The sequence below is a fragment of the Ceratotherium simum genome, chromosome 25 (assembly GCF_057802395.1).
Source record: "Ceratotherium simum simum isolate JZ-2026a chromosome 25, ASM5780239v1, whole genome shotgun sequence".
NCBI classification, from domain to species: Eukaryota; Metazoa; Chordata; class Mammalia; order Perissodactyla; family Rhinocerotidae; genus Ceratotherium; species Ceratotherium simum.
In genome coordinates this window covers 15711327-15735779 of record NC_141924.1, presented here as the reverse complement: position 1 = coordinate 15735779, position 24453 = coordinate 15711327, and the positions used below count along the sequence as shown (strand labels likewise).

At 44.9% G+C, this 24453-nt stretch overlaps 1 protein-coding gene across 6 annotated transcripts in view; it reads right to left on the bottom strand.

The window, feature by feature from the left end:
- LARGE1 (LARGE xylosyl- and glucuronyltransferase 1) overlaps nt 1-24453 on the bottom strand; it is a 529018-nt gene that overhangs the window by 210860 nt on the left and 293705 nt on the right. For all 6 annotated transcript variants that reach the window (XM_087448983.1, XM_087448982.1, XM_087448981.1 and 3 more), the window contains one exon: nt 15049-15220. In XM_087448983.1, the coding sequence (XP_087305109.1) occupies nt 15049-15220 (172 nt within the window). The remainder of the gene's footprint in view (nt 1-15048; nt 15221-24453) is intronic.

Here is a 24453-nt window from a genome sequence, read left to right as displayed (position 1 = left end):
CAGTGGAGCACAAGTGTAGTCGATTTTGAGGAAGCATTTGCCATAGTTAAAACATCAACCACCCCTACAACAACCAAATCACAGAGATAGACGAGCTGAACTCATTTTCTCACGCTAAATCTATGCTGCTTCTTGTATTTCCCCCCTAATCTGCTTAAACTGGAAAACTAGGGTCATCTCCAAATCTTTTCTCTCTTTACCATATCTTATCTGGACACCCATTGCTAATCCTTAAATAGAACTTGATTCTGTTGCTGCATCCCACCTCCACCTTCGTTCAGGCAAGGACCGTTTCTTGGATTACTGACATGGTCGCCTAATTGGACTCTGTTTTGGTTTTGCACCATCCAACCCATTCCCTTGCTGCAGCACAACTGTCCTTCTCTACTGAGGACTGACTGGTCTGACTAGACCGCTCTTCCCCGTAGAGACTGTCAATGGATTCTCACTGTCTCCTGGAAAAGCCCAAACTCCTTGGTGTGGCATGCCATGCCAAACTCTCCACGATGTAGCTCCTGCCTACTTTTCAATCTTCCATCACCTTCCCAATCCATCCTCCCATAGTCAATCCTTTGTACAAAATATCCCAGCCATAGGGAACCCTTGAAGTTCAGCTAACACACTATGCTGTTGCACAACTTTGGTCCATTCTGTTCTCTCTGCTTGGAATGGCCCAATCCTTTTTTTCCCATGAGGAGATCTCCAGCCAATCCACAAGACCAATTTATCTTATGTTGCGGGTGATGTCTTCCCCAGTCCCTGGACAAAGTTAATTACTCTCTCCACGGTGGCACCACAGTGCTCGGTATATGCCCCCCTATCTCTCACTACACTCCTTTGTTAGAATTTGCCCTTCTGAATTCTCAATTAGAGTATCATTTCCATGAAGGCAGGAGTACTATCTTATCCATCCATACAACTCAGTACTGACTTAGAGACTGACAAGGAGAGGTGCGTAAAAATCTGTGGACTGAATCAACAAATGAAAGAAACAGGTTGTGATCATGGCTCTCCCACTTACTAGTTAAACGATTTGGGTATGTTATTTAACCTTTTTAAGCGTTGGTTTTTTTCTTGTAGAATGAGGATTGGACTATCCATCTGTCAGGATTATCGCAAGGATGAAAGGAGCTAACGTGTAGAACATCTAGACTTTATGCACAGTCTGGACTGTACCAGGCATCTTATAAACGCAAACTGTCCCTCAAATGTACCATACTAATGTAAGATTTAAATAATAAGGGAAACTGGGGGCAAGGTATATGGGAACTCTGTACTGTCTTCATAATGTCTATAAATCAAAAACTGTTCCAAAATTTAAAAGTGCACTTAAAAAAAGAAAAAAGTAAGTTCCATCCCTGCCAACCAACACTCCCGTCACTCCTCCTCCCAAAGCCCTTCAAGGGTTCTCCCCTTTTTTTACATACTGCTATCACATCATTTCAAAAACAAAAAGAGGATTATTGGCTGGATTTGGGGAATCTTTTCTTTTTAGTCTTATAAGAATTTTTGCTATCATAGGATATGACCTGGGGTCTCTTGACATCTAAGCAGTAAAGAAGAGAAGCCCCAAATTGTCATGCCTTCTTTGTCCCTGAGACTCATCAAAAGGCAAACAGGAAAACAGAAACCAGAGCTTCCTTTTTTTTTTTTTTTTTTTGAGGAAGATCAGCCCTGAGCTAACATCCATGCCAATCCTCCTCTTTTTGCTGAGGAAGACCGGCTCTGAGCTAACATCTATTGCCAATCCTCCTCCTTTTTTTCCTCAAAGCCCCAGTAGATAGTTGTATGTCATAGTTGCACATCCTTCTAGTCGCTGTATGTGGGACGCGGCCTCAGCATGGCCGGAGAAGCGGTATGTCGGTGCGCGCCCGGGATCCGAACCCGGGCCGCCAGCAGCGGAGCGTGTGCACTTAACCGCTAAGCTACGGGGCTGGCCCCCAGATCTTCCTTTTCTAATGGAGATAGTTGTTAATGAAAAAAACATCCTTTTGCTTCTAGGGAAGCTGGTGATTCTACTTGGTCCTCTGCTGGCCAACAGTGTTCCCTTAAATGGCCCCTCCATCCATCTCAATAAGGAAACTGCACACATGACTCTGCCCACCACACTCTTCCAGATGGGCAAGCCCAGCGCACGGCGCGGAGAAGAGAAGAGCTATTTATCTTTCTTGACAGGACATGTCCATCCTTGTCATATATTAGATGCTGCTACTAATCTATGTATATGCATTTAGGAGAAAAAAAAAATGTGTGTCCTTGCAATAGTCACAGAATGACACACACCGATTTCCTCTCTTTGTGAGTATGCAGATGAGCAGCAAGTTGGTCCCTCTTGTAATTTTGAGGGAAGATCATAAATTCTAGTGGGTTCTACCTGAATCTGTGGCCTTCCATGGAAAGGAATGAAATTGAGTCAATCATACTTCCCCTTGATAGCATGCATCCTTCCAGGTACAGGGGAATGAATGCATTTATTTATCTTCTGCAAGAAGAAATTCACTACTGGCTGTTCAACTAGCTGTAGCCCTAGAAGAAGAGAAAATTCACAGTTCAAGCATCTTTGAGGCTAATGTTGAGTATAAACAAGAAGGGAAAGGAAGTCTGAAGCACACGCAACAGGAGCTTGAGCACAGGGCTGATTCAGAAAGTCATTCAAAGGGAACATGGTTGTGGGGTCTCCAAGACATGAACAGATAAGCTGTAGAAAGTTCAGGTTTCATTTCTTCTTTTGGGCCAGTCATTATCAAGCACTTACAACCATCATCACCACCACCACCTGACTGATCCTACACATTTTCATCAGTAATCGTTGGCCACTAAGGAAGTGGTGCTCAACAGAGAAAGATATAGCCCGTCAGGGGACATTTGGTGATACCTGGAGATATTTTTGGTTCTCACAGCTGGGAACCAGGGATGGGGATGGGGGTGGGGGTGGGGGTGCTCCTGGCATCTAGGGGGTAGAGGCCAGGGATGCACAGGACAGCTCTCCACAATGAATTATCCAGCCCCAAATGTCAACAGCACCAAATGGAGAAACCCTGCACTAAAGCAATGATTCTCGAGTCACTGGTGGTGTTGGGCTGTTGTTGGAGGATGGAAGTGGGCCTTGGACCTGTGCAATCTGGAAAGACCCTACAGGTAATTCTGATCCTGAAAGCCAGCCTCCACCTGCGATTCAGAATTACTGCTCATAGACCACAGTTGTAAATGATCATTAGGTTACTGCTTGGCTCTCACATGCCTATTAATCCAATTTCGTATATAGACTAGGAGTAGAGCTAACCTTCATTTAAGGCCCCTTTGGCCAAGATACGTGTAGAACAAACAAGAAAAAAAAACTTGGGGGCCAACCCAGTGGCGTAGCCGGTTAGGATCCTGGGTGTGGACCTACTCACGTCTCATCAAGCCATGCTGAGGTGGCGTCCCACAAAGAAGAGCTACAACTCTACAACTATGACATACAACTATGTACTGGGGCTTTGGGGAGAAAAGAAAAAGAGGAAGATTGGCAACAGATGTTAGTGCAGGGCCAATGTCCCTCAAAAACAAAACAAAACAAAACAAAACCAGCTTCTTTTCTGAGCACATGATTCTAACGATGGCCTTTGTCTTTGTCTCCATAAATTCATTCAAGTATTTGCTTCTTGCCGCCTCCTACTACCTGTCTCTCACTGTCATCCCCACTAAGTCCCTCATGCTTTTATTTAGTCTCAATCTGCTCCCTCACCCTCAATTCCCCCAGAATGACCTAGAACAGCCCTATCCCCTCTATGCATCCACAGTAGCTACATCCACAATCAAAATCTCCTTGACTCAAGGCGGCTGATATCAGCTAAGTGTTAGAAAAGCAATCTAGCTAAATAATTCACATTAATGGCAGGTAACCCTAAAATGTTGCCAGAAGTATCTGATTTTTTCAAAGAAGGATAAGTTAGTCACATGAATTTCTAATGGACAGAGCATTGGAGAGCATAACTTGTGTGTCTGGTACTAAGTAACTGCTCAGTAAATATTTACTGAATGTCTGAACAAGTGAGAAAAGACTTCTGGGCAGAGCTGCTCCCTGTAGTTTTAGGTATAATCCTCAAGCTTTTCAATCTCTAAAATTTTCAAAAAATCCACAATGTTCCATGACCCCGTGTCCCTTAACTTCCCCTCTCTCCATGCCCACAACATATATAAAGATTCACTTCCAGGAAACAAGCAGTGGATCTCCACAATGGAAGGCCCATCAGGAGATGGTAACCATTCCCACGTGTAAGATGCAAGGGAGGTATTTACCAAAAATAGCAATAGCACAAATGTCCCAACACACTGTGGTCACACAATAAAAGGTAATCAAGGAGTGGTCTACTAAGACCCTAAACTCCTTCTCTTTTACTGATTCTAATCAGCCTCCCAATTCAGCTCACTCTACACCAGTCTAGGGCCCTCCCCACCCTCCATCTCTCCTCCACCACTCCAAGATAAAAGGAAAAGCTAGAGAAATAATACTAATAAAATAATAACACCACATTTTCTGGATTCCATGACGCCACTGACTGTAGGATAGATCAAAACATTTTCCAGGAGAAAAAGACCATCTGTCAAGTTGCTTTTGTAAGTCACATCTCAATTTCAGAAATGGTAAAATGTGAAAAACCTTACACTGAAGAACTGGGATAATATAACAAATACCCACAAAGTACTAGGCGAATTACATATTTGCTTCCGAAGTATTCTTCCCATTGAGATGGAGAAATTGAAGTGTAAATTGCATGTCAGAGCCAGGCCTCAAACCCACGTCTGGGACTGTCATGCTCCATACCCTGTGCTCTCCCCACTGAGACACGCAGCCGGCTCTTTCCAATTAGGACAAAATCCTCTTAATCTTACGTGACCTGCCCCCCCCACCCAGGCCCCCCTCCTCCATCTCGATGGAGGATATTTGGGGAAATTTCCTTAAGTCATGGAGGACTAATACTGTCTCCTCTAATATCCAGGGCCTCGCATCCTAAATCTTTTAGATATGTAGACAGCTGCCTTACTGTGATGACAATAAAATGACTCTAATGTTAGTAACAGCAGCAGCTAAACACTGCTAGTGCTTACTCTGTGTCGGCCAGTGTGCTAAGACCTCTGTGTGTATCACCTCACATCACCCCCACAGCAAGCAACATACCCGAGGAGTATTATTAACCCAATTTTGCCAGTAGGAAACAGAGGTTCTGAGATCTGAGTAGTGCCAAGGTTACCAAGATGGTAAGAGGATGAGGAGCACCCCAAAGGAAAGGCCCTGGACTTCTCTGTCCTGCCACCCAGGAGTACACTTGAGTTGGGTAAGGAAGAGAGAGAAGAAATATTCACAGCCACTTCTAGAAATGTGTCTTTCCTCTTTCCTTTTGAGCCTCCAAGTGTCCTCCAGCTCACTTTGCAGAGAGCCTGGACCCCTGTGCATTTAGGAAAGCCACACAATTGACAGAAGTCCCATCTGCCTAGTAAGGGGGGTCCTGGAGATGTGTCAGCGTGGCTGCTCTGCCCCATCCCGGGAGCAGTGCAGACCCAGGCACCAGGAGACGGCTGCCTCAACAATGCGGTGGCAATTTGAGGCAGGAGGGGACATCACTCACTGGCCATGGGCTCTGCACTCAGGGGCTCCTGACACAATGAGGGTGAGTTCAGTGATCCTTCCTCTGATGACTTCTGCTCAGCATTCCTTCTGCTCCTCCTCCTCGCTAATCACAGCTCTGCCAACCGCACCACGCCTAGCCTTTGTACTTGCTGATTACAGTCTGCCACCCCCCAATTAGCCTTCTATGAGATACAGCAAACCCAGCCACTCTCCCTCCAGGGCCAGGAGCCCCGGGATGAGCACCCCCGGAAACTCCATTGCGGCACACCTGGAAATCCAGAAAAGGAAACTGTAATAACCTGGTGAGAGCATCTATTTTGATACCCAAAAGCTCTATTTTCATTCCAAAAAGGAAACACCTAAAGATACCTCCAGCCCAGATCTTTTTTGTAAGATCCAGACCTGCTCATCCTATCTCCGTGCGTCACAAAGTGAACTCTTCACCCAGTGCAATCCAGTCTCCTTCCCCGGCTCATCTCTAGTCCACGTCCTTTGCCATAGGCCAAGGTCATATCCTGCCATAGGCCACTCTCACATCTGGCTTGCACAGGAGCAGTAGCTGTGCTGCCCTATGTGCTGCCAAAACTTTCTTACCAAGTACTGGCTTCCTGCCTCATCTTTCAGAGCATCCCCCACACTGTAGCCAAAGGGAAATGTTCAAATCTGAAAATCTGAGCATATTTCTCTCGACCTGAAACTCTGAACCGTCTTTCAGTTACCTCTGGATAAAGCCTAAAGCTGTAATTTAAAAGACCCCTCCTACTTGCCTTATTTCCCACCCTGCACATCACCTAGAATCACATGCTTTATTTGTTCATTAATTTGACAACCACTGATGAGCACCCACTATCTGCCAGGCACTGCTCTAGGCACTGGGAAAGCATCGGGAACAAGACAAAGATCCCTGCCCTCACAGCATTTCTGTGTTGGCAGGAAAGACACACAATAACCAGGTAAGGCCAGCCATGGCCCTGGTACCTGGGTCTGTGCTGCCTGTGGGGTGGGGCAGAGCAGCCGTCTTGATAAATAATTATAACCTAGATTAGAAGGTGATGGGTGCTCTAAAAAAACATGAAAAGAGCCAGATGACAGGGATGGGATGGTGTCTCAGCCTGCAGGATTAAAGGTAAGTCAGGGAAAAATCTCACCGAGAAACTGAGATTTGAGCAGAGACTTGAAGGGAGGTATGGCAGGAAGACGGGGAGAGATCTGGGACAAGCGTGCCCAGCAAAGAGACATCAGAGCAAAGCACCAAAGGCAGGAGCCCGCCTGGCCTGTTTGAGGAGATTTAATGCTTTTTCAGTGTTTGTTGGCACCATTCTCTCTCTGGACCTCAGGCCTCTGCGTATGGCATTTCCTCTAAGAGGGGTCCTGGAGGCTAATGTCTCCAGGCCTCTTCTCTTCAGAAGCCTTCCTGATCCTCCCAACCCGCTTTCCCTAAAATGTGCTTCTCCCTCACCCTGAGTTCTCCCTTTCAAGGTACTTCCCGCGCTGTAATGTAAATGTGTGTTCAGTGGGATCTAGGATCTGTTGGTTAAGAGCGTGGGCTCTGAGGTCAGCCTGGCTTCAATCCAGGCTCTGCCACTAACTGGCTGGCTGATCTTGGGCCGGACACTTAAAGACATACGGGGGTTAAAGGAGACAGCCCAGTGCCTGACACATAAAAGCATTTCACAGAAATCAGCAATGTGAGGGCAGGACTGGGTCTGTCTTATTCACTATTCTATCCCCAGGGCCTCAAAAGATAATAAATTAATGCAAGAATGAGGGACAATGAAATGCGGGCGGCAGGGAGGGGGGAGCCCGGGAGGACTGGGAGGTGGGTGGGGCGGGGAGAGGCAGGGGCCCAGGGGCCTGGGAGGCAGGGAGGACAGGGAGGGAAGGCAGCAGACAGGCTTCTGTTCCTCTCACTCGCAGGAGTTTCAGGCTGAAAAACAAGAAAACAAAGACGCAGAAGGAAGGAAGGGAATTATCCTTTATTAAGTATCGTGCAAAGCAGAGCCATTTCCCAACTTCACCACCAGAATGAAGCCTATGGGGGAGTCGCTACTATATCATTCCTTCGCTTTTATAGAAAAACAACAAAAAAGACACTCAGGGAGGTTCAAAGATTTTTCTAATATAGTAAGAGAAGGCAGATCCACTTCCAAGTTCAACTGAAAAATAATTAAAACCTCTTCCCCACTTTTGCCAGGAACACAATTCTTGATGTTCCCCAATGGTGAGCATCTCAGCTTGTTAAACGGAAGAACCTCTCATCTAAGAGGAAATCAAAGTGCTAGTTCCTGGATTCTGCCTGGAAGCCGCATGGGCAACAGATGTGCAGAAGGAAGGAGCGTACAAGGAGGAGAGAGGAGGAAAGTAAGTAAAAGGCCATAGGACTTTTCCAAGTGGAAAATCAACCAGGAATAAAAAGTTAAAAAACAAAACAAAGGGGCCGGCCCCGTGGCTTAACAGTTAAGTGCGTGCGCTCCGCTACTGGCGGCCTGGGTTCGGATCCCGGGTGCGCACCGATGCACCGCTTCTCTGGCCATGCTGAGGCCACGTCCCACATACAGCAACTAGAAGGATGTGCAACTATGACATACAACTATCTACTGGGGCTTTGGGGAAAAAAAGGAGGAGGACTAGCAATAGATGTTGGCTCAGAGCCAGTCTCCCTCAGCAAAAAGAGGAGGATTAGTACGGATGTTAGCTCAGGGCTGACCTTCCTCACAAAAAAAAAAAAAGTGGGAGCCGGCCCCACGGCGAAGCGGTTAAGTGCATGTGCTCCATTGCTGGCAGCCGGGGTTCGGGTTCCTGGCACCGATGCACTGCTTGTCCAGCCATGCTGTGGCAGGGTCCCATACAAAGTAGAGGAAGATGGGCACAGATGTTAGCTCAGGGCCAGCCTTCCTCAGCAAAAAGAGGAGGCTTGGCGTGGATGTTAGCTGAGGCCTGATCTTCCTCACACAAAAAAAAAACAAAAACAAACATGATGACAATTAGCAGAGAGGAAGCAACTTAACAAAACTAGGAGTGCAGGAGAATGTTTAAAACCATGGTATAGACAAAAAAGAAATGCCCCTGCCTTTTAGTGGAATCGCATGATTGATGCACAAAGACCACGGGCCCAGCTAGCCCTTTCCCAGCAGAATTCCAGCACCTTCCGTACTAAGAGCACATCCCCCACACAGACACTGGCTGTTGAAGTCATTGTAAAACACCTATTTGAGAATTTATGTCTTTCAAGACGTCTGTTTTTCTTCCCTGCAGCTAAACAGTCTCTCCAGTTTAGGAACCGTCAGGAGCAGGTGAGATGAGTGGACCCTGTCTGCGGGGAGCCCTGGGAGAGGCCCCCACAGGCCGGGCTGAGCAGGGCCTGCGGGGATCTGGCCAACTTGACTGGTGCGAGGTTATGTGGTCCTGTTGAAAGACCTTCTTTGATTCCTTTCATACCAGCAGGATGGGGGGGTGGGAGTAGGGAGGGGAGTAAAGCTTCATTTGGAGGAGGGCCAAGCCAGGACAAGGTAAGAAAGACAAGACCCAAAGAAATGTCAAAGGGTCTTTATTTTTTTTTTTACAGGTTGCTTTAGAATTCATTAATTTCTTTGGCAGAGACCGTTTTTTTTTTATGTGGATTCTTTTTTTTTTTAATTATTTATTTATTTATTTATTATTTTATTTATTTATTTTATTTATTTATTTTTTAATTTTACAAAGGGTCTTTAAAAGCTCCTTCAAGGCAAGTGATTAGAATCACAAAAGTTCTACAAACGTCTTTTCAAAAGTCATACTTTCAATGTTCTTCAGACTCAGCTTTTCTATATTATTTTACATTTATAGCCACCCCAGCCCTGATGGCTTCGTGGACAAAGCTACAAGGTAATGGAGCAGACACACATTAACGATGTCTGCCATTATCCGGTATCCTCTGGTGGGAGTCCTTACAGAAAATGGAATAAGAGAAAAATAATGCACATTATCCTGTACATTTCTCACAACGACCCTGTTGGCATTGTTCCTTGTTCATGCAGGCACAGAGAAGTCAAGTAACCTGCCCATCGTCACAGAGTCACTGGGTGAGACCCGATTCTGGCTTATTCTATTGGACCATGATGAGTGTATGGGTAGAGCTCTTGTGGTTCACAGCTACTTTAAAACAATGTTCTGGGAAGTCACAAGCCGGGCCAGGATTCTAGAGACAGGTCTTATTTCTCAAATCCTGGGAAAATTACACTTGTCAATGCCTCTGATTTTGCCTCCATGCCTTTATCACCTTGGGACGGCCCTCTACAGACTGGTTTATATGGTCACCTGGAGTTCTTCCATATATCTAACTTTGGTCTCTCCAAAGAGACTCCAAGCCCACCACCAACTCTTTTGGGAACGTAGAGTACAGGAAAGAGAGTACTGGATGTAGAGTTGGACTATCTGAGTTCAAATTCTAGTTCTATAACTTCAGAGCTGAGACTCTGGGCAAGCTACTTTGCCTCCCTAAAGGTCAGCTCCCAAATCTTTAAAACAGGAACATTAACAGTAATTACTTCATGGGAGTGTTGTGAGGATTCAATGAGTTAACCCATAAAGTGCTTAACAAGAGTGGCTGGCACAGAGTAAGTGCTTAACAATCTTAGCTGTAATTAGTCCACAGTGAGTCTATTAGGTTCTTAAAAAATATCCCCTACTGTGATATACCTGCCCGCACTTGTGGTGCTATGAAAGGGTGGGTAGGGTAATGCCCACCTGGGCTGAGAGTTTGACCATAACCTCTCTTAGGGCCAAAACTTTACAGTATGACAATATGGTCTTCTTCAAGGGAAGCCATTTATCCTTATGAATAAACATACCATCTTGAATATTCAGCATGGCTTTCTTCTAAAAGTTTCAAATTATGAGTGTGCATTTATTATTTATGCCTTCACAACGGCCTCCTTAAATTGCTAACATCAGATGCTATTTCCAAATTTTTGTGCAGTAAAACTACGGCACTCAGGGGTCGTGGGTGACTCATGATGAGCAGTCACCCCTGAACTAAGGTGCAGACCCTGACTCCCAGGTCAGCGGGCATCCCCTGCTCCACCCCATCAGAAGCCTGGAGAGGAGGCAGGGGGTAGCAGAAAGAGAACAGACCCCAAAACCAAACGGTTTGGGGCTCAGTTCTGCTGTGCAATAGCTCTTTGAGCACTCAAAATTATTTAACCTCTCTTGGGCCCAGTTTATTTTGCTTTTCAAATGTGCAAAGCTTCTAGCTCAGTGCCTGGGAACACAAGAAGTACTTACGAAATAGCACTTTCCATTTGCTTTACAAATACTCATTGATCTGCCTTCTCCTCACCATCTCTGTGTGGATGTCCAATTAGGCATTTCAAATTTAAACTGTCCCAAACCAAACTCTTGATTTTCCCCCACAACCTGTTCTTCTCGGAGTCTCCTCCAGCTCCCAAATGCCATCCCACCCCTCCAGCCACCTCGGGTCATCCTCAACCCTGATGTCTCTTACTCCCCACATCCAATCAACAGAGCTACCTGACAACTCAACTTTCAAAATGTATCCCTAATATATCTTTCACCTCTACTGCTCCAGCTGGGTCTGAGCCAATAATCATCTTACCTGGATGATTCCAAAAATCTCCTAAATGGTTTCCCTGCTTCCTCATATTCTCAAAAGGGCAGGCAGGATGATCCATTAAAATCATAAATCAGATCATGTCATTCCTGCTTAAAGCTGGACAACGGCTTCCCATCACTGAAGGGCAAGTCAAAATCCTCCCACTGCCCTGCAGACAAGGCCTCAGTGATCTGCCCTCAGCAGCCGCCGCCCCTCTCCTGGGCTCACTCTGCTCTCACTCCATCCCATGCCTCAAACAAGCCAGGGACACGGCTTCTGAAATCTCACACTTGCTGTTCCTTATGCCTAGAACACTATTCCATTCTTCCCCTAGACGCCTGGCATGCTTGTTCTCCCAACTTCTCCAGGTTTTCGCTTATATGTCACCTTTCTTGTAAGACCTTCCATTACCACCCTATTTGAATATCAAAACAGTGTGTGCACGCGCACACACACAGGTACCCCTATCTCCTTCCTTAATTTCCTCCAGAACACTTATCACCATCTAATAAACTACATATTTTGCTTGTTTGTTTATTGTCTGTCTCCCCCCACTCAACTATACACTCACAGGAATAGGGGTTGGGTTTCTTTTATTCTTGCAACATTCCCAAGTCAGAAAACTCCTTGGCAACTAGTAAGCTCAGTGAACATGACTGAACGAGTGGCTCCTAATTTTAGGCATTAATGGCACGTCTGAGTCTCTCTGTGAAGAATCAGCGGCTCTGAAGATCCTCCTGTGGTTGGACCTGGTTTGATAAGGTGCAGACTACTGATGGGAGGGAGGCACAGGGAGCATGTGGACATCCTCAGGAGGCAAACAGTGCAGCCCATGGCAGAGGCGGAGGATGGGTCTAAGCTCTTCTTACTAAAAGGCTTCTTACCAGATTCTCCACGTAAGGCATGTAGGTAAGGGAGACTTCATAGCACCGTTAATGAGTCCAGGGTATATGTGATCTGAACACAAGAGCCCCTGCAGCCCCAGTTAACTAGCTGTTCTGAAACAGAGAAAAATTAACAAGGCCAAATTGCATCAATGTCACTCAAAATGTTACAGTTAAAGATGGCAACTGCAATTGCCTTTAGGAGAGGGGAACTCTCCCTCTTGGACCAGAACGTTCTGAGTTTATGGGTCTGCCTGAAGGGGCTTTCTGCCTGTCCATGACCTGGCTTCTAACCGTTCCAGTTTAGAAAAAAATAAGCACCAAAAAAAAAAAAAAAAAGTGTACAAATGAGGGCCATAGGGAGAAGAGAAGAGTTTACTTATTTTCTTTTCACCTCTGTATTTTCCCAGGAAGGTTGTGGGGGTGGGCGTGGCGAAACCTCAGATGTTATTCTACTCCTTTGCTGGTGAGAGAGAAAAATGTAACACAGTCAGCCTTGTTGGTGAGTTCCTTGAAGGCAGGTGCCGGGTTCTGGATGGTTTTAGATAACAACAGATATTCCTCTGCACAGTGGGGGCTCAACAAATGCTAGAAATAAACCAATAAAAGAATGAAAAAATAAAATGCAGCCCATTAACTCAGCTCCTTGCATTCCTTCCCCCTATCTTGGCCCATATACTCAGCTCTGCCCCAGGAACTGCCTTGAATCTCAGAGCCCTCCAAATCCAAATCCTTGGGCAGCTCTGGGAGCAGCAAGAGCCCTGGGAGCCTTCCCTTCCACCGATGATATGAGGGATTTAATACCATGATCATATTCTTGTCGTTACTGGCCAGAGAAGCCCACGAGCACCATGGCAGGCCCTAGCTGGGACAGAATAAATGTGATGTCCTAGCTACAATGTTACAATTAGTGGCCACCTGTTCCAGTGATTCCGCTGAGCTACACTTACCCAAGGGGGTCTGGTAGCTCTGAAGGCACATGGCAGGTTGCGTTTCTCGGGACGCAGACTCTGACGTGGAAGTTAGCACGCGGGAGGTTAACTTAGGGAGAGCTCTTGGGGGCAGCACGTGTGACAGTGAAAGGAAGGAAGCAGGACTAGACACTCGAGGGAGTGCTACAGCGGATCCCGCGCGAGTCCACAGTCATCGGGCATTCCACAATGTGGGGTGCCCCAGGAAGGGGGCGTGGCCGCGGGCACGTGACTTTCTTGGCCTGAGGCCATCCCCAAAGGGGGCTGAGAGCTGAGGGCCATCTGCAGGCAGCACTCCCCGCAGCTGGAGTAATAAGCCCTTTATTCCCAAAGGGGAACGTGGGCGTCCACTGCACACACCACTACTATCCGCGAGACAGAGCACGATGGCCACCTCCTGCGTGAGGCCTGCCCAGCTGCCTTCTCTGACCCTCTACAGGAGAGGTGATAACTCTCACTTCCTGTCGTTGCTCATCTCCTTTTTTCCTGAGCCCAGTGCACAGCCTGACACCCAGGAGGGCTGCAGTAAGTGCCTGATGAATAAATACCTCACTGAATAACAGCCAGCACCATAAAAATATGCAAAATGCCATGTAATAAAAAAGAAACTGCCCCCAAGGAGTTCAGTGTGATCAGGAAAACAAGCAGAAATGAGAGGGGAACTTGAAGAGAGATGCACATGGAAGCCAACACACACACGCATTCTGGTCTCAACTCTGGGCCGAACCCTGCATCCTGTCAAGCTTCAGTTTCTTTCTTTGTGAAATAAAAGGACAGATTCAAGCATTCTATGAAGAGGAGATTAGAAAATTGAGACACATTCAGTTTTGACAGTTTTGCTAAATGATGTCTTTATGAGTGTCATTATTGACTTGGGTAAGGAAAGCAAGTTTTGATCCTGACAAGAGAAAGAGTCTGAGGGTCGGAGTGTCTCTTGCATGATATGCTAAGGATTTTTTTTGCAATTAGCCCAGAGATAAGAGGCCCCCAGAAGGAAGCGGGCAGAGACTGAAGTGGGCAAGGAATTTATTCTTCTGTCCATGAATGAAAACAGAAACCAACTGGAATATCCTGTGATTTATGAAAATGTGTGATTTAAAATCACTAAGTAGTATCTCACCTTCACAGCATAAGGAGCTATAGAGAAGAGGCAGGAGGGATCTTAAACAAAGAAGCCAGAGTGCAATTAAAAAAATAAGAAGACATAAAGAAAAAAATCTCATTGCCAAACTTATCTCTCACTGTATTTGTCTAAAATAGAGAAGAATTTTAAAAATAATGTGGTTTTAAGGAAAACATCTGGGAGAGGAGTATTAAAATAATAGTCCAAGATTTGTGCTAACCTGCCACTTCTCTCATGCATCCATGCCAGAGTTAAATACACCTATTGGGCTCACAATTTCCCATCGATACTCTCACAAACCTTGGCGTGCTGACAACAGCTAAATATTAGCTAAGAAGAAACTACCCAGACCAGAAGGAACATCTTGTAAAGCCAAACTTATACACTCCTTAAAATGATAAACCACAATGTTAATGAAAGCAAAAGCCATAAGAACATTTTCAAACACTCTAATCAATATCCATCTCCATCACCTCACAGGCTTTCTCAGGAAAGCATCATTTGAAGAAAAGAGAAAACCAATAAATGCATGTCTCTACACAAGTAAGTCAACACTCAATTATCTGCACACAAAATATACACGTTTGATATTTATTTCTTATAAAACAATTCAGCAACCCTAAATGGTGTTCTTCCTAGGAACACAGACCTAACCTCTTCATTTATTGAAGAAATGCTAACAAATTCCAGTTTTACTCTAATATATTTCAAATGGCAGTAGAGTTGATACTCAACTATATTTGTAATTCCTTATCCATTTCATTAGCATGACTTCATTAAGAGTTAACTTCCTATCTTTAAAAAATACAATCACTCTTCTTGGCATGCTGACACTTTCAAAGATACCAGAAAAAATGGGCAACTAGTACCTTTGAACTTGTGGAACACAGCCCACAGCTCTGCAATGTCGGTTGCAAATGTGATATCTGTGTCAAGGACGATGACCCTCTCCAGGTTGGCAGGAAGAGTCTTGGTCAGGACGAGCTTCATCAGACCATAAATTCCAGAGTAATGTTTGTTGGGGATCCAGGAAACTTCAGACTAGACAAGGCAGCAAAGAGAGGGAGTAGGAGAAAGAAAGAAAAAAAAAAAAATCACTCCATTAATTTTTTGCATAAACATTATAAATTTCCTGGTACATAAAAAGTATCCAATAAAAATTTGAATAAATGAATGAATATTTTCTTAAAGATTTGTTCATGTCATTTACAGTTTGGCACGTGAAGTTTTTTGGAAGAAAATGTCGTATCTGATTCAAGGGAGAAGAAAAGTAATGTTTATGAAATAACTATTACATGCAAACACTCTGCTCAGATCTTTAAAAATAAGATTGCTGTTATTATAGAAATTATATAGGCTCATTGGAGAAAATAAGAATATGCACAAAAGAAGAAATAAAAGTACAAAAATTGAGGGGCCGGCCCGGTGACGCAAGTGGTTAGGTGCGCACGTTCCGCTGCGGCGGCCCGGGGTTCGCCGGTTCGGATCCCGGGTGCGCACTGACACACCGCTTGTTAAGCCATGCTGTGGCGGCGTCCCATATAAAGCAGAGGAAGATGGGCATGGATGTTAGCCCAGGGCCAGTCTTCCTCAGCAAAAAAGAGGAGGATTGGCATTGGATGTTAGCTCAGGGCTGGTCCTCCTCACAAAAAAAAAAAAGTACAAAAATTGAATCATACTATATGTATTTTTTTGCAACCAGTACATAATTGTTCCTAGGTAGATATATTTCTTTAAATTATATTCCGTTTCTGTGTCATTAACGATTACTACTTAATGGTATTGTTAAAGCTTATGCTCAGCTGGTTTTTTTAAGCTGTAACTGAACAGATCAGCGTTGCTGCCTTCTCTTGGTTCTCAAACATATGAGGAAGACCTGGTCATAATCTATGCAACACTCTTCACCGGGCAGCAAGAGGATGCACACACACAGAAGGATAGAAATGAACAACACATGGAGTGCTAACATTGAAATACTCATGTAATATAAAGGAACAACAACGTCCCACAACTGGGTAGAACCGTTAGCAAGTCATACACCTTGGTACCACCTGGTACCCAAAGGCAAGGCTAATAATAGTACATAACATCAACGTGATGAAAATTTTCAAAGGTACAGGTCATTTATGAGGGTCACTATGGGTAGGGACCCCATCTTAGCTGCCGTGGAATCTCCATGGAAACCAAAGCAAACAATTTTCAAGAAATTAACACTCATAATGGAACACTTTAATGGAAAATGTGGCCACTTTATCAAGATTCCAAAAGACTACTCATCTCTTTTGTCCCTATAATTCCATTTTGAGGATATTGTTCTTAAAAAGAAAAAAAAGAGTCAAACTTAAAAATGAGAAACTCAAGCTTTATTTCCAAAGATGTTCATCACCATGTTATAAAAGCAACAGCAACAATCCAAATGCCCCAAAATTGAATAGTTAATTAAAAATGGTATTTTTCTTATTTGATAGCATACTATGCAATGGCTAAAAACAATGTAGATTAAGATGTAATAAAAAGAAAGCTGCAAACGATGTCAAAAGAAAAAAAGTTTTAAAATTGCTTTTGCTTAATAACCACGATGTATAATCAAACAACAGGCAAACACATCCACCCAAATTCATGCAGAGAAAGAAGAAATGGAAGGACAGCATGGAATTACGAATAGTGATCATTTGGGGATGATGGGAGCATCAGTATCTTGCTCTCTCTCTCTCTATGTATATATACATACATATATATATATATATCTACATACACATATTCAACTAATCTATATTTTTCAAGTTTTTTCAATGAGCTTCTACTGTTGTAAAGAAAAACTTAGCATTGCATTCTTTGTAAACATATCAAGATCTGGTGATGATGGGAAAACAGGAATGCAAGAGGCTGATTTAGGAAAGCTATGAGAAAGGATGCCCTGTGATAACTCTCATGATCCATTCCATCTCTCAAAGCCACTCCATGCCATGCTTTCATCTTCAGTTTATTTGAAAATGTCACTTTAGCTACTCCTATTCTCATCTCAGTTTTGCAATGGTCCTTTGCATAAGTGAGCACAATTTTGACCAGGAAAAAAAAGAAAACATAAACTGAAGGACTGCACTATTCCCCATGTGTCAGTCTCAAGAAAAAGAATCGTCAACTCTGTCTACAGTCCCCGTCACCTTGTTCCTGGACAGCGTGGAGGAGCGAAAAAAGAGATAACAGTTACAATCTGGACTCCAGCACCATACAAGTTGTTGATCTTGCTAAGCCTCAGTTTCTTTACCTGTAAAATGGAGACGCTGCCTACATCACACAGTTGATGTCAAAATTAAAGGAGGTTAAAGGAGTCAAGTGCTTGTGGTACACTAAAGACCCTCAGCAAATATACGCTCCCACCCATCTTCCCGATTCCCCTTCCTAATTTCAAGTGTCTAGGTAGCTAGGCCTCTAACTGCTTCCTATTGAGGGTGGGGGGTCTCGGGGATACAGTACAGCATTAAACCTTGGGTTCTGGAGTCAGATGCACCTTGATTCAGATTCTGACATTGTTACTTAGTGGCCACTTCATCTTGGACAAGTTTGCTCAGCCTTTCTGAGCTTCTGCCACGTATAAAAGGCAGTTACTTCTAGGGCTCAGTGCATTGTATCAGTCAGGGTGCGGGTGGAAACAGCACACTCGAACTGGGTAATCTGAGGAAAATGTAATAACAAAAGGACTGTTTACCAAACTGTGTGCAGAATTTAGGGGCAGTAACAAGAAACTGTGCAGCACCCCGGGAGGTGAAGAGTGGGGGGCTGTTACCACCCAAGGCCTGAAGGGCCAATGCCAGCAGCTGCTGGAAACCAGAGAGGGCAGCCAGATGAATAAGCCACCCGGCAGGAGCAGTCACCTTCAGCAGAGGGACACGGCTGACCTGTGGCAATCCCACAGGAGGAAACAGGGAGCGAGATCTCAGCCTCTCTCTCTCTCCTCCTGCCCACAGGTCTCCGGGTAGGGTGCCCCACGGGATAAACCCGAATGGAAGGCAGCGGGAAAGGAAGGTCAGGGACTCAGCCCTTATGCCTCAGCATCATGGGGCACAAAGCAGAGTGGAGAAGGGCAAGAGAGGACCTGGAGGGACAAACCCAGCACAGCCAGCACAGTCATTATATTACAAATGACGGCAAGACCAACGCACAACGTCTTATACAAAACAGATGCAAAATGCATCTCTGTGGGGTGGGTGGGTGGACGGAAGGATGGGTGGACAGACGGAAGGATGGATAGAAGGATGGACGAACGGACAGATGGCACAGGAAGGTGAGTCATTTGTCTGTAATCCCAAAGCAAGCAAGATACAAAGCTAAAGTTGGAATTTGCCAGGCGAATGTCTGTCCTTCCCCTATAGCTAGCTTCCTGACTAGCCATCACCTTAAGATCTGAGGCCTGAGGCCTCGGAAAGTAACTCCCTCCATTGGCTTTATAAAACTCTTCCTCAGGAAAGCCCCGGCCTTTGGAACTCAGCTCTGTTTCTTCCCTCCCCTGAGAATCTGCCTGAACTGAAGCCTGGCAATCATCGGTCCATGCTGCAGAGCCGTGCGATTTAATCAGACCTTTGATTAACGTATTCATCTATTTTGGTTACTGTCAAAGCAGGAGAGCCTGGTGAAGACTGAACACCAGAGCGTGGGGTTAAGCCGTCTAATGAGATTGCCCTGACACCCGGCTGTATTTTTCCTTCACATGGGAGGCACTTGGATGCACCACGGAATAGTAGGACTACAGGAATAAATTAATCTCAACATGAGCCCAGGCCTGAATGTCACCCCAAGTCCCCGACTTAATACATAATCAATTAAGTCAGAGTGTTCAATTAGAGGAAAAGGAAGCATTCAAATGAGTTTATACTCAGAAAGAAAACCCCAGGAAAGGGTAGAAAACTAAGGAATTTTTTGGGGCAAAGAACACGTGGTAAGCAGCAGATACATTTATTATAAATGGCTCATTCTCGTAGAACTAGCATATAACATGCCCTCTTCCCACCCTTCATCCAAATCCTGCTCTTTCCTCAGTCTCAACTTAGAAGGCGCCACCCTCCAGGCGCCACCTCCCCACTGCCCCAGGCTGGCTGAGGGCTCCCGAAGCAAGCTGTTTCCTTTCCTCTTACACAGCATGCGATCACACTGTGTCTAATTTTCCATGTCTCTCTCCTGCTCTGGACTGGAACTCCTTAAGGCAGGGACAATGTCATTTTTACTGTGGTAACAACATAGTTGTTACTCAAACATGTTTGATAATGTGCGTGACTCTGGAGTTAGCCCGCCTTGGGTTCAAAGCCAACCTTTGATAGTTTTCGCAACCAGGAGCAGGAGCATCCCTAATTGCTCACGTCCAGGGTCACTACAGTACAATGGAAGAGGCATGGCTTGTTGAGCCCCAAAGCCTGGGCTTTAGCACCAGTTCCTCCACCAGGTCCAATAAGCTATGTGACCTCAGACAAGTTATTTAACCTCTACGAGCCTTAGTTTTCTCATCTGCAAAATCGGGGCTTAGAACACTTACTTCACAATATTCCTGGGTGGATTGCAAAGCATCTGGTGTACTGCTGGGCATCCAGCGGACCTCTGTAAACCCCACTTTCCTTCTCCTAGTGAATGTGTGTCAGCACTACCCAGGCTCAGACGATTCCAGATTTGGAGCTTGATAAAAGCAAGAAATTATAGTACCTTTGACAGTAAAGGCGAAATCAAGAATGGAAATGGTTTTGTCAGGGGAAATAAGTCACCCATCATCTTTTCCTATATTTCTACATAAATGGTTAACAAAATCACAAACTGAGATCTACTGGGAAACTCAGAGCTTCCACTGGTAGATCTCCAAATTGGACAGCACAACCTTGGTTTCAGGAGGAAGGAAAGTGGGTGGGAGTGGTCACCCATGTACCTCTTGGGGCAGTCCCTTGGTACAATCCACACTGGTATTGATCTCATTCCCACCCTGGAATGAACTTCAATCCAACCAGGGACACTAAGTCATGGGGCCAATGGAGAATAGACGATCCACAGAGTAAAGCTGCAGAAACCTGGAGGGCATCACGCAGATTTACCCCAGAGTATCCCACAGAGACAACACTTGGCAGAGCAATATCCTAGCATGTTGTTCATCATTATAAACACACAAAAGGGTTCATGTAATTAAAACAATCATAAAAATGAAAGTTAGGCTTATTTTAATGGACAGATTATTATCCTTACAATGGCTGTTAATAATTCTAAGCAGCATGTTCTAAGATTTAATTAGCAAAAATGCAATCGTGCTCAAGAATACCACCTAAGGCACTTACATAAAGGGGCATAAGCAATTCCAGGTTTTAATGGTTTAAAGTTGGGGGGGATGAGGGATGCTCTAAAGGGGAAATTCATTTTCCAGAAGCTGCCAGTTCCTTGGTGGACGGACCCCAAGCGGAGTTTCTATGAAGCAATGCAAGTGATTCTAACGTTCATCTGATGCCAGGTGGGCCACAGAGAAGGATTTACTCCGAAGCTTTACTTAGGAAATCGGACCAGGGTAGGGACACAAGCATGGAGGCAAAGGGTTGGAGAGAAGACACGTCTCTGAAGGTGACTGTGTAAAGTACAGGGCACAAAGGAAAGTGAAGTATCAATGGGGATGCCACATTTGACCATTGATAGACAGGGGAAACCAAGACAAGAGGATAGCTCTGTCAGGAAATGGTGCCCATTTCTTCTTAAAGGTGATGATTTTCAGGAGGTGTTGGGATGCCCTAGTTATGACAACAGAATAGAATATCTAGTATTTGTGGAATGCTTCCTGGCTGTCAGGCATTGTCCCAAGAGCTTTCTATGGGCTCTCTTCCTTAAACCCCTCCTGACAAGTCTAAAGTTTGGGTTAAGTTATTATCCTAGTGCCCAAAGTTTGGGGGATGAGGACTGAGTCCTGTCTTACTCCAATTTTCAGTCTCCCAGCCCTAGACCTTCCACTCTGAAATGATGTGAGTGTTTCTCTCTTCTCCCTTCCCACGGCCCCTGGCCTACTCAGATGTGCTCTTCACTCCTCCGGGCAACAGTAGGGTCAATACCAAGCCCCTGCCTCCATCCAGCCAAACCCTCATTCACCAAGAGGCAATTTTTCATGGCACTTAGGTACCAAGGTCTTGGAGTTGGGTATTCCTGGCTTCTAAGTCTCTCCAGCCCTTCATTTTCTCATCTGCAAAATAGGGTAATAGTAGCATGCTCTGCTCGCTTCCTAGGAAGTTGTTACATTTGTAGTCTGTGAGCTTTCCTCCATCATCCAGGGGATATTGACTGCTCAAAATAGATTTCTTACCCATATCAACATTCTCCTGTGGGTTACAAATCACCTTGACACATTTTCTAAAATTAAAAACAGAAGTCATCCTGGCTGCAGAATGTTTGAAAAGTCATTTGCCTGTCAGGTTGTTGCTCAGTCGTTGTCTTGGCAACCAACCCTATGTTCAGAACATCACTGTTGAGAAACGGAGGGCAAGGTGCTGGGGCGGGGCGGGGCGGGGACTCTGGGAGATCCACGGAGGAGGACAGTGGAAGGAGCCCAAGCTGGGGAGTCCGAACGGCCGGACTGCAAATCCCAACTCCACCACCTCTACACTGGCAAGCTCATCTCTCTAAGCCTCCATCTCCTCAACCCGTAAAATAGAGAAAATAAAATCATACGTATCGCACAAGGTTTGGAAAAGCATTAAATGAGGCAAGGGAACTAAGGCCATTGGGACAGTGTTTGGCCCATGGCAAGAGCTCAGTGTTAGCTTTTAAATTGGTTAACAGCCTTCACTTCACTCTGGAGTCTGACTGCCTTGGTTTTAATCTTGGCTCCATCCCTCATTAGCTGGGCCGCTTCGGGCAAGTAATGACTGTGCGCCTCAGTTTTTCCATCTGTAAAATGGGCATCCTTACAGCACATACTCCCTAGGATTGTGAGAATGCTGGTGCTATATATAACTATCGGCTATTGTTATTCATTGTTAATATTATTACCAACGATATTTAGAGCAACAGAAAAGATGAAATTCATACCTACTAGATAAAGCCATCTGCATTTGTATTTACCCTCGCCAGCCAAGAAAAACTCCAGTTTAGCTTAGTTGGGATCATTTAAATAAGCATTTATGGAACACTTAATGTGGGCCGGGTACTGAGGAGGGGCTAGGGACCAGAGTCCATGATGAATAAAACATGGCTGATGTCCTCGAGGAGTGTGGTCTAGTGGATATTCATTATCCATTGCTGCATAACAAGTTCCCTCAACACCGAGCAGCTAACACAGCAATAATTATTTATTATCTTTCACAGTTTCTGTGTCAGGAATTTGGGAGCACATTAGCTGGGTGGTTCTAGCTCCAGACTTCTCACGAGGTTGCAGTCAAGATGTCAGATGAACCTGCAGACGTCGGAATGCTTGAGATCTGCTTCTACAATGGCTCACTCATACATGCCTGGCAGTTGACGCTGGCTGTTAACAGGAAGCCTCAGTTCCTTGTCACATGGACCACGCATTGCACCTCTTGACTGCCTTTACAACATGGCAGCTGGCTTTTCCAGAGTGACTGATCCAGGAGAGAGTAAGATGGAAGCTGGGATGTCTTTTATGACTTGGCCTCAGAAGTCACATGCTGTCATTTCTGCAATGTCTCACTGATTATACAGGTCAGCCCTAAGCAATGTGAGAAGAGACTAAACAAGGGTCTGAATACTAGGGGATGGGGATTATTGGGGCCATCTGGGAAACCAGCTACCACAGCTGTAATTATAGGATGGTGCGAACTGGATTATGATAAAGTCCAAGTATGTGTACAGCACCAGTCTGGTGGAAGGACATTTAAAGTGGAGTGTTAGGAAGGGAAGGAGAGTAATCAGTTAGAGATGTGCCTTATATGTGGTGGTGAAAACTGAATTTCTCAAATATTGGGGGAAAAACAGGAGAGGTGCTAGCATCAGTGAAGGCACAGAGATATACATAAGCAATTGTGTGTGTGTGTGTAAAATAACTACAGTCTGATACACCTAGGTAGAGCTTGGAGTTGGAAGTGATGGAGAAGGAAATGGACAGGCAGGAAAAGAGACTACTGCATGCCATGCTAAAGAACATGGGACAATATCCTTGAGACAGTGGGAAGAAAGAAAAAGGTTTTCAATAGCAAAGAGACATAATCTCAACTGTGTTTTTGGCATATACTCTAGCGACCTATGGAGTAGGAAGATTAACAGCAGGCAGCTGACAGACATCAGAACCTGGGAGCATGCCTACAGAAAACGCAGATTCCCAGGATCATACCCAGAGGTGACAATTCATCAGGTCTGGGGTGGGGCCCAGAAATCTGTATTGTTAACCAGCGCCTCACGTGATCCTAAAGCAGGCGTCCTCAGACTACACCAAGGTAGCAGAGACAGAAAGCACTGTTATGTCATAAGGTCTCGTTGGCCAAATCATGTACGCTAGATCACCAACCAGCTTACTGTCCAGAAACGAGGCATAAGATAGCCCCAAACTTCAGTGTCCCACTTGAACTTGACATGGTTGGAAGTACAGGGAGAGAAGATTAATAAGAGAAAGTCTTGATGAAAGATCAGGAGTTCTTTAGATAACCCTAAACCTCATGGGCAGTTTATGACTGTGAAACCAAGAAGGTTCCTGGCTGTCCTTCTTTTTAAACTTAGAAATCCCATTTCAACAAAAGCAGCTCTAGGCCAGCTTCTGTGAAATTCTAAGGAAGCAATATCAACAGGGCAGATGAGTTACATATTTCATGTCTTCCCACAATGGAACCTTGGAAGGAAACCTTGTAAGAGTCCCCAGCCTGTCTTTACAGGTGACAGAGATCTGCACTAAGCATCAATGAGCATTTATTCAGAATATATAGCCCAGCCTAAAATAAGTTAGCCGGCTTCCACCTGAAATGCTCATTATTCAGAAATCTACTGAGAAACCATCTTCCACAAACATAATTAATTCTAGAATGATGACAAAGTACAGCGAATCGAGAGGAACATGATCACAGATCTATAAACACATTCCTCTTATCAGCGGCAACAGAACCCCTTCCTCTCTCAAGCCTGGCAAGAAGCATCCTCTATTTAGCTTTGTGAAGCTTGGGGGGATTGGTCAGTGGAGCGTTCACGGATTGCCTGAACGTTCCTCAGTACTTTATGTTATGAAATGGAGCATTTCAAAGCACTGGGAGTTCTGATTTGTGAACTGGACTGTTACAGTGGTTTAATTTCCTGAAATATAGCTGCCTTCCTAACTAATAGAT